This window comes from Taeniopygia guttata, chromosome 1A, assembly GCF_048771995.1.
Source record: "Taeniopygia guttata chromosome 1A, bTaeGut7.mat, whole genome shotgun sequence".
Lineage (NCBI taxonomy): Eukaryota > Metazoa > Chordata > Aves > Passeriformes > Estrildidae > Taeniopygia > Taeniopygia guttata.
This window is the reverse complement of record NC_133025.1, coordinates 47196779-47210006: the sequence shown is the minus strand read 5'-3', so window position 1 is coordinate 47210006 and position 13228 is coordinate 47196779. Positions and strand designations below refer to the sequence as shown.

At 35.5% G+C, this 13228-nt stretch overlaps 1 protein-coding gene across 19 annotated transcripts in view; it reads right to left on the bottom strand.

Annotated features, from left to right (window-relative positions):
• Positions 1-13228, bottom strand: part of ATF7IP (activating transcription factor 7 interacting protein) — a 76622-nt gene that overhangs the window by 24763 nt on the left and 38631 nt on the right. For 16 of the 19 annotated variants that reach the window (XM_012569111.5, XM_030262859.4, XM_030262852.4 and 13 more), the window contains 8 exons: positions 10388-10474; positions 8236-8381; positions 7029-7166; positions 5852-5917; positions 5250-5323; positions 4680-4768; positions 2760-3398; positions 1208-1275 (listed from right to left, as the gene is read on the bottom strand). In XM_012569111.5, the coding sequence (XP_012424565.4) occupies positions 1208-1275; positions 2760-3398; positions 4680-4768; positions 5250-5323; positions 5852-5917; positions 7029-7166; positions 8236-8381; positions 10388-10474 (1307 nt within the window). The remainder of the gene's footprint in view (positions 1-1207; positions 1276-2759; positions 3399-4679; positions 4769-5249; positions 5324-5851; positions 5918-7028; positions 7167-8235; positions 8382-10387; positions 10475-13228) is intronic. The other 3 variants (XM_030262860.4, XM_041713519.2, XM_072923332.1) reach the window with 2 other exon arrangements.

The window sequence follows — 13228 nt, the reverse complement described above, 5'->3', positions numbered from 1 at the left end:
CACGTCCTTCTTTTTTAACCATGGCATTACACATGCTTTAACTGATTTCACGGAAACCAAACCTAGAACATACACTACACAACAGAAGACAGAAAACCAGAAAACATCCTATGTCTTTTATCTCCCTCCTCCTAGCTCATCTTTCACTGCTAAATACCATTTTCATGCACAATCTGTTTTCCCAATTTTTTTACAGGTTTCAGGCTCTAACTGAAGAAAAATTCCAAAATATGCATCTTATACTGAAAATTAAACCTTAAAACTGTACTACTGTCATCCATTATGGTACTGGATTTCCTACATACTGACAAGGGGTTTTAACAGCTATAATCCACAGGTATCTTTGAAAAATGAAGTTCAAAACAACCTTTCTTTATCTTAATGGAAAGACAGAGTGAGGCATAGTTTATACTCTAAAATAGTGGCTAACTTTGCAAGATTACTTTCAGCAAGTGAAAACCAGAATATTGTCCAGTATATTTTCTTCTTGCTTTGAAATACAATTTAGATTAAGTGTACCTTGAGACACTAAAGAATTTGGAAGTGTTGTCTAGAAGAAATTTATTTTATTCCTTTTAATAACATGAGTTCTGGTTACTAGCATGAGTTAAGCATGAGGCGCTTTGTGAAATATCTATAGACAGAACGTAAATTATTTATGAATAATTTTAAATAGCTTTGTTTTAAACTTTAAATTTCAAAGCAAGTTCAACAAATTTTAGACAAGGAATCCAGAGGTATTGCAAGTTATCCTTTATCATGATGTAGCTATTCCTGAAGAAGGTTTCTTTTCCTTTTTTCTTTTCCCATGATATATGGGAATCAAACATTAGAATTAAAATTTTAATTTCTGGATTAATGTAGGAATGAGAGTACTGCAATCATTTATAATATATTTGTAGCTATATAAAGCCATTCAGACAAAGATTGGGAAGTCTTTTCTTTGTATGCTAGCTCTGTTTTAGCAGAAAACTTTTAGTCTGCTCAAGATTTACCAACTCGTCTACCTACAAAAATCCCATCAGAAGACTTCTGAAAAAATTATCAGAAGCTCACGCAGCAAGTAACAGTGAATCAGAAGAAGAATAATATAAACTTGAGAGAAATTAGAAAGGATGGCACAAAAGAACTAAAATTGTTTAATTATAATCAATAATCTCCTGTGGATTGTAACTTTAGAATTTTATACAGAAAATCAACAGCCTACCTGTGTTGTTCCCTCAGCAGGTCGCTTGTTTGCCGAAGTATCTGTTGGTGGCCTGCTTGTCTGGTTTTCTGAGGGGTCAAGAAATTGTTCATTTGCAGTATCTAATCAGTACTAATTTGAAGGCAATATTCAAATCTGTTTGACACTAAACATTCAGTATGTGACATATTTTATATCTAGCTCCAGTTTTCAATTATAAGTATTCAAGTTTGATTAATGCATTCCTTTCTTTGTAAGTTTGACAGTATAATCAAAGCAGTTTATGAGCACTTCCTTGCCTGAGCACAAAGTATAACTCCAACCTCTCCTCCCTCTCTATGCATATTAATAAACTATTCGACTAAAAAATAACAAAATTATTAAATATTTCCATACAAAAAAAGACCTGACTGAAAAAAGGATGCTTAAACAGACTGCAAAATATTTAACCGAGGCAGGGAGACTGCGTACCTTTAGTAGCTCAGCCAAACATTAAACTAGGAATTTAAGAAACTGCTTTAATATTTGATGTAAATATATAAATTAAAATTCTGTACTCATTCCTTTTAATTTTAATGAGAGCTTATCAGCAAACACTGCTCGCCCAAATCAGTGTTCAATTCCAGTGAGAAATTACTAGGGTACAAAGCAAAACTACGGAAACAGCATAAAATGAGACATTCTGTGGACACATAGGTCCTTCCTTTTGTCACTGTATCTCATCAGTCACAACCCTTTTTATGTTGTCTTACATCACTTCTATTTGCTTTAGAGCTGAGAGTCACTATAAAATACAAATGTCTAACTCTATAGAGCATGTATTTTAGCAGAGGTAACTTAGATACAGGAAAATGAAATGAAACTAGTTCTGATGTCAAGTTCTGCTTGAGTTCCTTCTAACAATATACTGTGCCAATGAGGCATTTGCTATAACTTCAACATGTACAAATCTGGAAGACCTCTTATAAAAAAAATTCAAGGTATGTAAAATCTGAAGTGCAGACAACCGTCAGGGCAGGACCAAAGACTGAGAAAAATTGTTTTAAAATAATTAATCTACTTATTGTTACTTGAACACTTACTGTATTTAGAGACTTTATTTAAATATTTTAAGTGTACTCCTTTGGAACTAGGTTCATATTCAGTTGTTTTTTTCTACCATTTTGTTTACTTTTAACTGTTGTGAAAATTAAGTTAAAATTATACTTTCCTTTCAGTATGCCTTTGCTTAGAAAGTAGTTCATATTATTCTGAGAGGCTGTGTTAAAATTAAATACTAAGTTCTTAATGACACGAGTTTCTGACTTCATGCTAGGAATTATATAAATCAATTTCTAAACAAAACAAAGCTTACAGAGCCACACTGCTGACTCCAAGGGGAGTTTACTTTCAACAATGTCTGAGACAGATCTGTTGTAGAGATTATTTTTATATTGAAAATTTCAACAGAAACGCAACCTAGAAGAACCATCTCTGTAAAACGTTAAGAAACAATTTTCTAGAGAGTGCGGTTTTATGTTTCCCTGTGACCACTATCTCCCTCTGACAGTGTCAACATTCAAGCATAACTTACCGATCTTGGATGCTGTAATGGTGGGTGGCTCAGTAGGAGCTGTACTACTAAATGCAGGGAGAGGAATCTTCATCTGTAGGGGCGCTCGACTGGCAGTCGCATTATAAAGTCCGGGAGTACCCACTGTAGGCAGAGAAGTCCTTGTGGTCTGGGCAACAGGATGTGTAGTAGGAACAGCCTGTACTGCCAACGTTGTGCCTATTGACCCAGCACTGGCTGTAGAGTTCCTTAGAATACCAGGACTGGGCACGTGTGGGATATTATTTGGTTTAGTTGTGTTAGTTGATGCCAAAGACACTGTAGTTTTGGTAAGGCTACCAACTGTAGATGAGTTTTGTACAGATATAAATTCCACGTTGCCTGACGGCTGGTTAGAGACCAAAGTCCCTGTATGGCCTTGCAGAAGCTGAGTCTGGGATGACACTGCCACAGGTACATGCAGGATTACAGGCAAAGACTGCAATGAGACAGACACTGACGGAGCGCTGCCAGTGGGCACTTGGTTAGTGCCTACAACCGTAGCCGTGTTAGCTGTGGGAAGCACTGCTGTTGTCAAAGAGCTGGTGGAGGACACTGGAGTCTGAAGCTTAGGATGTCCACTGACAACTGCTGGAGAAGCAGCAAGACTGGAAGCAGGCACTACACACAAAAAAAAAAAAAAAAAAAAAGCACTTGAATCAAGTGGGAAGTTTTACTGCAACACAACAAATGGAAACTATTCATGATGAGGGCAGTGAGTCACTGGAACTGGTTGTCCATAATGACTGTGGATGCCCTATCATTTTAAGTGTTCAGTGTCAGGCTGGACAGGGCTTTGAGCAACTTGATCTTGTGAAAGATGGCCCGGCCCATGGTGGCAGGGTTGGACTAGATGATCTTTAAAGGTCCCTTCCAACCCAAATACTTCTATGAAAGAAGTAGTGCATAATTACTTCTTTTTTGCAAATAAAGGCTATAGGTACTGTTTTTCTGTTGTACACGCTCATGTTCAATGGCCTGGTTAAAGATGCAATCAATACCGCATTTCTGCTTGTAAGAAATGTCAGTAAAAAGATATATAGAGAATTATGACACAGGCTTGAAGAAAGCTCCAGGATTTAACTGCTGAAAACATAAAATACAGCATTTTAACAACCCGTTATAGAAATGGCAGAGCAACTGATGCTTCACAAAACACAAGAAAAGAAAAACTATGCCAGTTATGACTAACTTGCCTTGTATAGGTAAGACCTTGTACCCAGAAGGTTCTACCAAAACCAAGTATTAATGTGTCGGAGAAGATACTAATTTTTATGCAACAGAATTTCAGGATTCATTCTAAAGGTCAGGAGCAAAATTCACTACTGAAAGCCAGTACATGTAAACTATAAGATAATCCTGTGGGAAAGATTCAGCATTTAATATTAAACTATTTTTACAACCAAGGACAGTGAGACTATAGTGAATAAATTAATGGTGAGTTTGAGTTTATATTCCCTATAAAATTTTAATCTAGAAATTCTATTTTTCAACATGACTTCTTTAAGAAATGTGGTTTATTGAAGAAATTGCTGTTTCCCACTCAATGTCCATATTCATTAGGTAGAGAGTATCATCAGCATCCTATTATGATCAAGTACAACAAGGGCCCTGAGATGTGTTTCAGTTCTTGGCAGCCAGTTTTACTGCCATACAGCCTCTACTGAAGCATCTAATTTACCACAAATTCTGCTTTGCCAAATCAACACATTTTTTCCCATACCTGGTAAGCATACTACACAAATATAAACTAAGAATGCACTAGAGAAATAAAAATAATTATTTTTTTAGGTTAGAAAAAAGGAGTAAAATCAGTTTTGCTCTGTTTGGCTAGTTACTTCTTTAATGGTTAGCAACAAAATTTTAAAGAAATGTATTTGTAGTCCCTAGGGAGTTTCTCACCTGGATTCACAGGGGCTTGAAAAGTTGCTGGTGTGCTCTCTCCTACATTCCTCTTTGACTCCAGCATTTGCCTTACTGTGCCAGCATTTCTAAGGAACAAAGTTTAATTGGCATTTATCTCAAAAAGCCATATAAAGTGTATTTATGAACAGTACAATGGTGAAAAAAATCCCTAATTTTACAGCTGTTATTTTCTTTGAGATTTTTTTCCCAAAACCCACTTTTTGCTTCTCAGGCAAATTAACTTGGGATATTTCCCAAAGAAAAGTAGTATAGAATTATTTATAAATTTTCAAGTTTGTCTTGCACCATGAGAATTTTCCTGTTCTTGAAATTAAACTTCCACTATTGTATATGATTTTAAACACTGAAATTAATGCTAAATAGATTTAACCAAGAATGGGTTCAATTTGGTCAATTTATGACTTCTGTAAAAGCAAATTAAATTTTTCAAGTGAAGAGCAATGAAGGAAAAGGAAAAACACTTTAATTAAAAAAAAGGAAATACAGAGATTATCTGAAGTGTCCTATTGTACATTTAACACTGTCCCAGTGATGTGCTTTGCTTACCGATATGTGGCATTGTTTCCATTTGCAGTGTCGGGTGCTGCTTTCCCTGGAGATACAGGTGCATTTGCCACATTCTACACAGAATGAGAGAGAGAGGCAATAACAAAACAACTCTAAGTCATCTTGCAAACTTATGCTTTCATTCTATTTCATATCCATTCACTGTTGTGTGAAAGATTCATTTCCTGAAGTCAACATTGCAGGAGAATTTGACATATTTTACAACTACACAAAATCTCCTTGGTCCCACTCCCTCCCTCTCCTATATCCTCTCTTTTCTCTTTGTCCTCTCATCCCTCAGAATCAAGGTAGTGGGATGCACTTTTATTTACCCTGTACTCTTCATACTGAAGTAAATTAGACTTAGTTATATACAGTTTAAGGTATTTTCACACTAAACATGGTTAAAGAAGCTTCTGTACAATTCAGAATTACATAATAAATGCTAAGACTTGTTTAACGATACCAGACAAACCCGATTTGTCAATGCTATTGAATAAACAAGTCACATCTTTCTAAATATAAATTTTCTTTATTTTCCAACATAAGGTTTAGGCTAACTCAGAAAAAAAACCCCAGACCCGAACAAATCTAGCTCTTACTTCCTGTCTCTTCTTCAAGTCCTCCTTAGCTGCTCCAACCCGCTTTGTCAATCTTGCAATTTTAGCCTAAACAGGAAGAAGATGAAAACAAACAAAACCATAAATCCCCAAGAACTACCAAAGAAATCTTATAAACTAAAATATATATAATTTTGACTATCAAGTCCAAGGCTATTTTCATATCAGGGAAATTATTCTTCCTTGAAATACAGTACAACTATGTTACTTTCAACATTATTATAGCAGAAGGACAAACGTATGCATCACAGTCAAGGTATCTTAGAGACAAGTTTTAATTATTTTCCTTCCTATTCACAAATGCAGAAACTGAATCCATCTGGCATGTTCACACAAAACTACATAAATGGAAGTCTTACATTATGTTATTGATTTGACACTCTAGTTGATGGCTAAAGACACTGGTAAACAAGTATACTGAAAGCATCTTAAAAAGCACTTAAAAGGTCAACATAAAATGTCTGTGGCAACAAGAGGAAAGAGTTGTACAGTGGGAAATGATCTGGCAAACTCCGTATTTCTTTTAATGAAAAAAGTAAGATCGCCTTATTGTTCAAATTTGTTATGAGATAAGCTTTTAATTGTCTTGTCAGTTCAAAATTCTTTTTTCTGACGTTCTTCATGTCACCGCTAAGTACATATTTCCTATAAAAAATGCAGGAAAGCATACTCCATTCAACACTAGCTATTTGCTTCCTTGCTAGAACATCAACTATTTACACTCTGGGGAAACATGTGATGTAGGATGTTTGAAGTCCAGTGCTACTGTCCTCTCCTTTCTGTGTGTTCCCATTTTAAGCAAATTTCCAGCTTCCTAAAGACCTTAGATATTTTCATACTTGCATTAAAAAAAAAGGTCTAAATGGAACAGAAGAGTGGAAAAGCAGTCTACTAACAGATAATGAATCAGTTTGCCAAATGAAAAATACACTTTGGGGTTTCTGTATGATTAATTGGTTGCTTCCCTCATTCTGAGTAGGAAAATAGTTTTTCAACTCAAAAGTAACATTAGTATTTGCTGCTCCCCCCCGCCCACCTCCTCCTCTTGCAGAGTCAAAATGGTTTCCTTACTGGCAACTGTAGGAACCCTATGACTTAACATTGAGGAAGTTATTTTTCAATTTGACCCTAGTATGGAGCTGAACACACAAACACTCACCTGCATTTCAGTAAGCACAGTTTTATGCCTCTTGTTGCATTCTACTTTCTCCATTCGGGTTTTCAAGTCTGCCAGAGTCTTATCAAATACTGCACACTGTAAAGCGGTAAGTTTTTCTTCTAAAAGTCTCTGGATAATCTGCAAAATCGTTATATTAAAATAACAATGTAATCCCAAAATTTGGGGACAACTGTTTTGCCTTATCAATCAAATGAATCTACAGTCATCGATAAGCATGTGGTTGCACAGCTAAATTTTGATATAATTTTGGAAAATATAAATGGTTTGCCATTAATTCATCCAATTAATTTCCTTGCAGTATAATAAGGGTATAAAATCTTACTGTATATAAAATGAACCTTAGCAACAGAAGGTATTCTTTTAAAGTGCAGTGCTTAAACAAGTTAATTGTTCTTCTTTTCTATTTTTGAGAGGGATGTTGGCATTCAAAGAACAGAAACTTAAGACATTCAAAAAAACCTTTTCTTTGATATATTTTCTCCTAGCAAAAATTCAGTGTTGCCTTTTTTTGCAGAACCTAAAAATGTAAGAAGACTGGTTTTCACAAAGTTTACTTGATAGAAGTTGTTTAATGTTTCTCTCCCTTCTATACTTATTGCAGTGTAAAAAGTTTTCATAGGAAATGAAAATAAATAAGCCACTAATGTGGTTCATATTTTGCCATCCTAATCCTAAATTAATGAAGTTAAAACACATGCTAGCTAACAAACTAACAGAAGAACAGCACAATTTTCTTTTCTTCAAGACCATAGGTTTCTTATACAGCAATGGTGCAATTAGGCTATTGACAGCTCTACAAAAATCTGCAAAATGCCAGGTGGATTATAAACTTCTTTGGAGACTGCCTTTTTTTTAAAGCTAAGCAAAAAATAAAGTGCATCACATATAAATCATCATGGTGAATTACATCCTTTACTATCATTTTCAGTCTAGAGTCACATGAGACTTCAAGTATTTTATACATTTCAAATGTAACTCCTGTAACGTAGTTTTCAAATGGTATTTGGTCTCTTCTTAAAAGAAGGGCTATGTAAAACTTTATATGAATTAAGCACCTTTGTTATTTGTATTACATCCAATGTTCAACCACAAAAAAGAGAAAATGTTTGGGGACACAGAGTGTGTGCAGAAGGACTGCTAATTCAAAGATGGTAACACAAGTTACATAGTTGCAGCTATGTTTTACCTTTTGTAATTTTAGGTCAACATCCTTTCTGGCTGTAATTTTGACTTGGACTTCTGCTTCATAATCTTCTCCCATGTACCGACGATGTTTAGAATGAACATTGTCCATGTCCTCAGATTTGGAACGCTTTCTCTTTGTTGCTTCACCTGGAACAATTAGATACAACTGCTCATGGGAAATCCCTGAACAAACAGGTATCTTCAGAATGCCATGATTACTATGAAGTTGTTCTCAGTTTAAGCTTTTTCATGCTAAACCAGCAGGAATGCCTTTGGAAAAATATGCTTGATGACATCAAAGTACAAAAACAGTCCTTCTGGTATCTGTACATTACTGCCCTGTCAGTGAGTTCTGCTTTGTGATTCACCCAGTCGCTGCCCCAAATGCAAAATGGTTCTAGTACCACCACTCCTCTCTCCAGAACCTCCCTCTAGTTCCTCCTGCTCCTATCAGCACCATCCTGTAATGAAATATGGCTTCCGAGAAGCAAAATAAAACTTTTTACCGAAAAGGAATGCTCTTCTCAGAATTCCAGCCAAATAAAACTACATCTCATTTAACTATGCCAGCAATTAACTGTATTTATCTGCCATGAAGATTTAACTTGTACCTCAAACACCTGACTGAAAAACCATTCAAAATTTTTAAGATGGAAAGTAAAAATCTAACAAAAGGCTCAAAACAGAACTTGATTATAAAGGTCATTTTCATCACAAATGATGAAGCACAAAAGAACCAAAGAGACCTCATTCACTCCTCCAGCTCCTGGCACTGTGTCCAGGATGTTCTCAAAGACAAGAGGGACATCTGCTTTTAAATAATCCTCAGATTATATACAATGACCCAAGGAACTACAGGATTAGCAGTTTTACCTCAATCCCTGGGAACAAGATGGAACAAGTAAATCTAGAGAGAATTCATCCCAACGCCTATCAAGAAGGCGGTGATGGGGAACAGAATGGATTTATCAAGGGGAAATCACTCATCATCAGCCTGATAGCCTTCTACAGTGAGAACACTGGCTTGGTGAATGAGAGGAGAACTTCTTTAATAATGCTTCTGACACCCTAACCATCCTCAAATTCTTGATGTATGGCCTAGATAATTGTACTGGGTCAACTGTTGGCCTCCAGCAGCCATGACTATTGGCACACAGTCTAGCTGGAGCTCACTAATGCACACCAGCAGATGCTACTCGCACCAACACCACCATCTTCATTCATGACCTAGCTAATGGGGTAAGAAGATATCTGCAGCAACGTGCAGGTGATACAAAACTGGAAGGAGTGATTTGTACACTCCTAAGTGGTTATGCTGCCATTCGGAGTCACACTGACAAACTGGAGAAATAGGCAATCAAGAACCTCATGAAGTTTAAGGAAAGGAGATGCCCAAGTGCTACACTTGGAGAGCAATAAAACCATGCATTCATTAGTACAGACTGGGAATTCACTGGCTGAAAAACACCTTTTCAGAAAAGGCCCTGGTGGTCTCCATGTACATGAACATGGGCCAGCAATGTGCCCTGTTGGCAAAGAAGGCCAACAACATTCTTGTCTGCCTGAGAATGAGTACTGACAGCAGGCTGAGGGAGGTACTTGTTCCCCTCTAACCAGGGAATGTGAGTCTGAACCTTGAGTCTTTTGTCTTCTGGGTTTCTAAATCCAAAAAAATATGTGAGCATACTGGAGAGCGTGCAGTATGTAAGAGTGCAGGGTCACCAAGACATTTTAGAGATAGGTGCATTCAGCAAGAGCTGGAATTGTTCAGTTGGAGAAGGCCATTGGGGGAGATTTTATCATGTGTGTGAATTACCGGACAGGTGGAGAATGAACAGAGCAAGACTCTGAGTACCAGTGATAGGACAAGAGAAATGGATGTAAATTGAAATACAGGAATTTGCACTCAAACATTTAAAAACCTTTTTACTGTGAGGGTGATCAAACACTTGGATCAAAACACGGAAATCTGTGGAATCTTCACCTGTGGAAGTACTCAAAACCTGTCAGGACACAGTTATGGGCAAACTGCTTTCTAGTTGACCTGGTTTTTAACTGGGGCAATGGACTAGATAATCAAATTCCAAACCTAATGATTCTGTGCTTCTAAAACATACAACACAATGAAACACAACGGTTTTAACATTACATACTTTTTTCTATTTGTTTCTCTTCTTCTTTGTGGGCTTTTTCTCCTTCTTTATCTTCACACTCCTTTTTTCTCTCCCCCTCCACCTCTTCTAGAAACAGAAGAAAAAAATCCATGTGTCACTTTCTCAGATCTACAAAAGTCTTGTAACAGTCCTACTTTGACTAATGAATTAAGAAAACACATGAAAAAAACATGTGAGGAAAGGCAAGAGAAATAAGTATGACAAAGAGGGAATGCAGATATGAAAAAAAATAAGGGAATACCCTCAAAACAAAAATTTTAACTATCATGCAACATATTAAGACTCACTTTTGAATTTACTTAACATTTTAACCAGAATTACTGAACTGTTATTATGAGGGAAATATGTTTCAGTTACCTCTGAAACAAAATGATGTTATTTCTAATGCAGCTGAAGTTCCAACAAATTATTTTAGCTTACTTTTCCATTTAGGGACAAAGCATAAAAATTTCAGTAGCAAAAAACGAAAGTACTAGTGTTTCTCTATTTACAATTGGCAATTTCAACCATAATCTTAATGTTAGGGAAGGCCTAGACTCAGATTAACAAATATAAATTTTAATTTCAAGTTTCTTGCTAATACAAAGTATCATAATTTAGGACTAACTTTTAAAAAATATTCAGTTTAGGAAATGCTTAAAAGAAGAACAATCTGAAGCCACCAAACACACAAAGATAAAAATGGTAGCACTTCCTGAAAATTTTTATTATATGCTCCATGATGCATTTCATACATATGTGAATGAAACAAGCTTTCATTATGTGTTTCTCTGCTTGCTAGCTACAACACATAACTATTGCTTTTAAGATTAGAGTAAAATCTATCCAGAATATCAAGAGAGCAAGTAAGCAGTTATGCACATCTTGATCTGTGCACTTCTTCGTTTTCCTATATTCATTTTGTTATTACAGCAGAGTTTTCTAATGCAAGTTCAGGTATGCTTGATGCTCTCTTAACATTAAGTCTCCCTCCTACTACAAAGAATATTTAAATTATTTAAAACAAGTTACCTAATGAATCAGAAAAAGTAGTCAAAACCCAATAACCTGGCATTATGGTATTTTAATTTTTCTTATTAATGTAAAAATAATATTCATAATACAAAGTCTTGAATCCAAATCTGATTTACTTTTCAATTAGCTTTTCAAGACTTACAGGTAAGCTTCATGCATTTAATTGCTATGAATAAAATAGGACTCATTTACCTAGGAATCTAAAGGAGAATTGCTAAGTTCAAGACAACTTTTCCCATAATTCAGAGATATTAATATTCAGCTGAAAGACACAAATATTCCATGGAAAGACACATACCGAGAATGTCTTTAAAACAAGCTTCAAAGCTAAGTTTTTTTTCAGTTCTATATAGAGGACAAGTAATTTCAGGGATGAGAAGGTCCTTTCCTTACTGACTTTCATTACCATGAACAAATCCAACTCATTTAACTAAAAGTGGTTTAAACATGATAAACTCTAGGTAAGGAGAAGAAAATTTCACAAGTGGCTATCAGCTTAGTTTCCAATGCTAAGATGCAATCTCTTTATCCTGGTGCTAGACAAGCAGAAGCAATGAATGCAACCTTGTTGGCCTCCTATGAACTTAGTGTATCACAGTAAAGTTTTCCTGTTTCCTAATTTATTCCAATATTTTTTCATTTGATTTCTTTAACTGCCATTTTATCAATGTTTCCTCAAAATCACCTAGTATAATCCTGAAATATTTTTATTGAGTGGTCAGTTCTACTTTCTCATCAAGTTATGAGTTTTGTACTTATGTGCACCACTTTGTAGATAACCACTATGAATCTCACCTGCCACGTTTCTTTCTCAGTCAATCAGCATTGTAAATTTCTTCTCCAGTTCTTCATATTGGCAAACTATGACATCACTAGGTACCATTAATTTTAGGCAAATTATTAATTCTATCACACAGCACAGTCTCTGGAACTCTAAATTTATTTTTTATTCTTCAGCTGATCACTTCCTCCATGAGGACTTTCCATTTTACTCTCTCATTTACAAAATTTCTTGGTAGAAATCACTTGTGTTTGGATATCCAAGAGAATTCACATCAGGGCTTCCTTGTCACATGCTTGTTTGCTTACACAAAAAGCTCCAAGGCTTTCTGATGTATGATCCCTTATTACAAAAATCTGTGACAGCATAGCTATTATAGTTACTAATTCCACTTGGGAGAGACATTCTATTAATCTGTCCATTTGAATAAAGTCTTCTAGTAGCATTTTTTTTTCACTGTTTAGCCATGTTGGTTTCTATCTGGACTTGTTGAAATCTCACTTCTTAACTGAGCAGTTTGCACCTGTTTCTCCAATATAGCATCTTGAAATTACCTCCATATGGTCTCCACAGTTTTAATTTTCACAGACTCTTTCCAAAAGTTATGTTTTATAAGGTAACTCTATCTGTTTTCTCGTACAACTGTTTCCTGCCTATGCAACCTCTCTAGTATTATCTTTGTTGCTGGTCAAGGCAGAACATAATTTCTTTCATTTCATGAACAGTCTCAGTTACAGCCACACAACTCTTAAGAGTCGAATTGTTATTAGCAAATAATAAAACAACTAGTCAAAAGAATTTGTCTTGTCACCAAAATTTAGAATCTTAAAAACCTATTGCTGGATACATTAATTTTAAACTTCTGCAAATGGTAGTCCAGTATTTAATATTCACTTCAGTCTTTTTGCTCCATAGCAAATTCCTCTGTGACCCTAGAGTGTTTTCTCACTGAATAAGATGAAAAAAGTAAACTTAATGGCTTTAATGAGAGAACTCTTAAACTGCAGTGAAAACAAAGATAACCT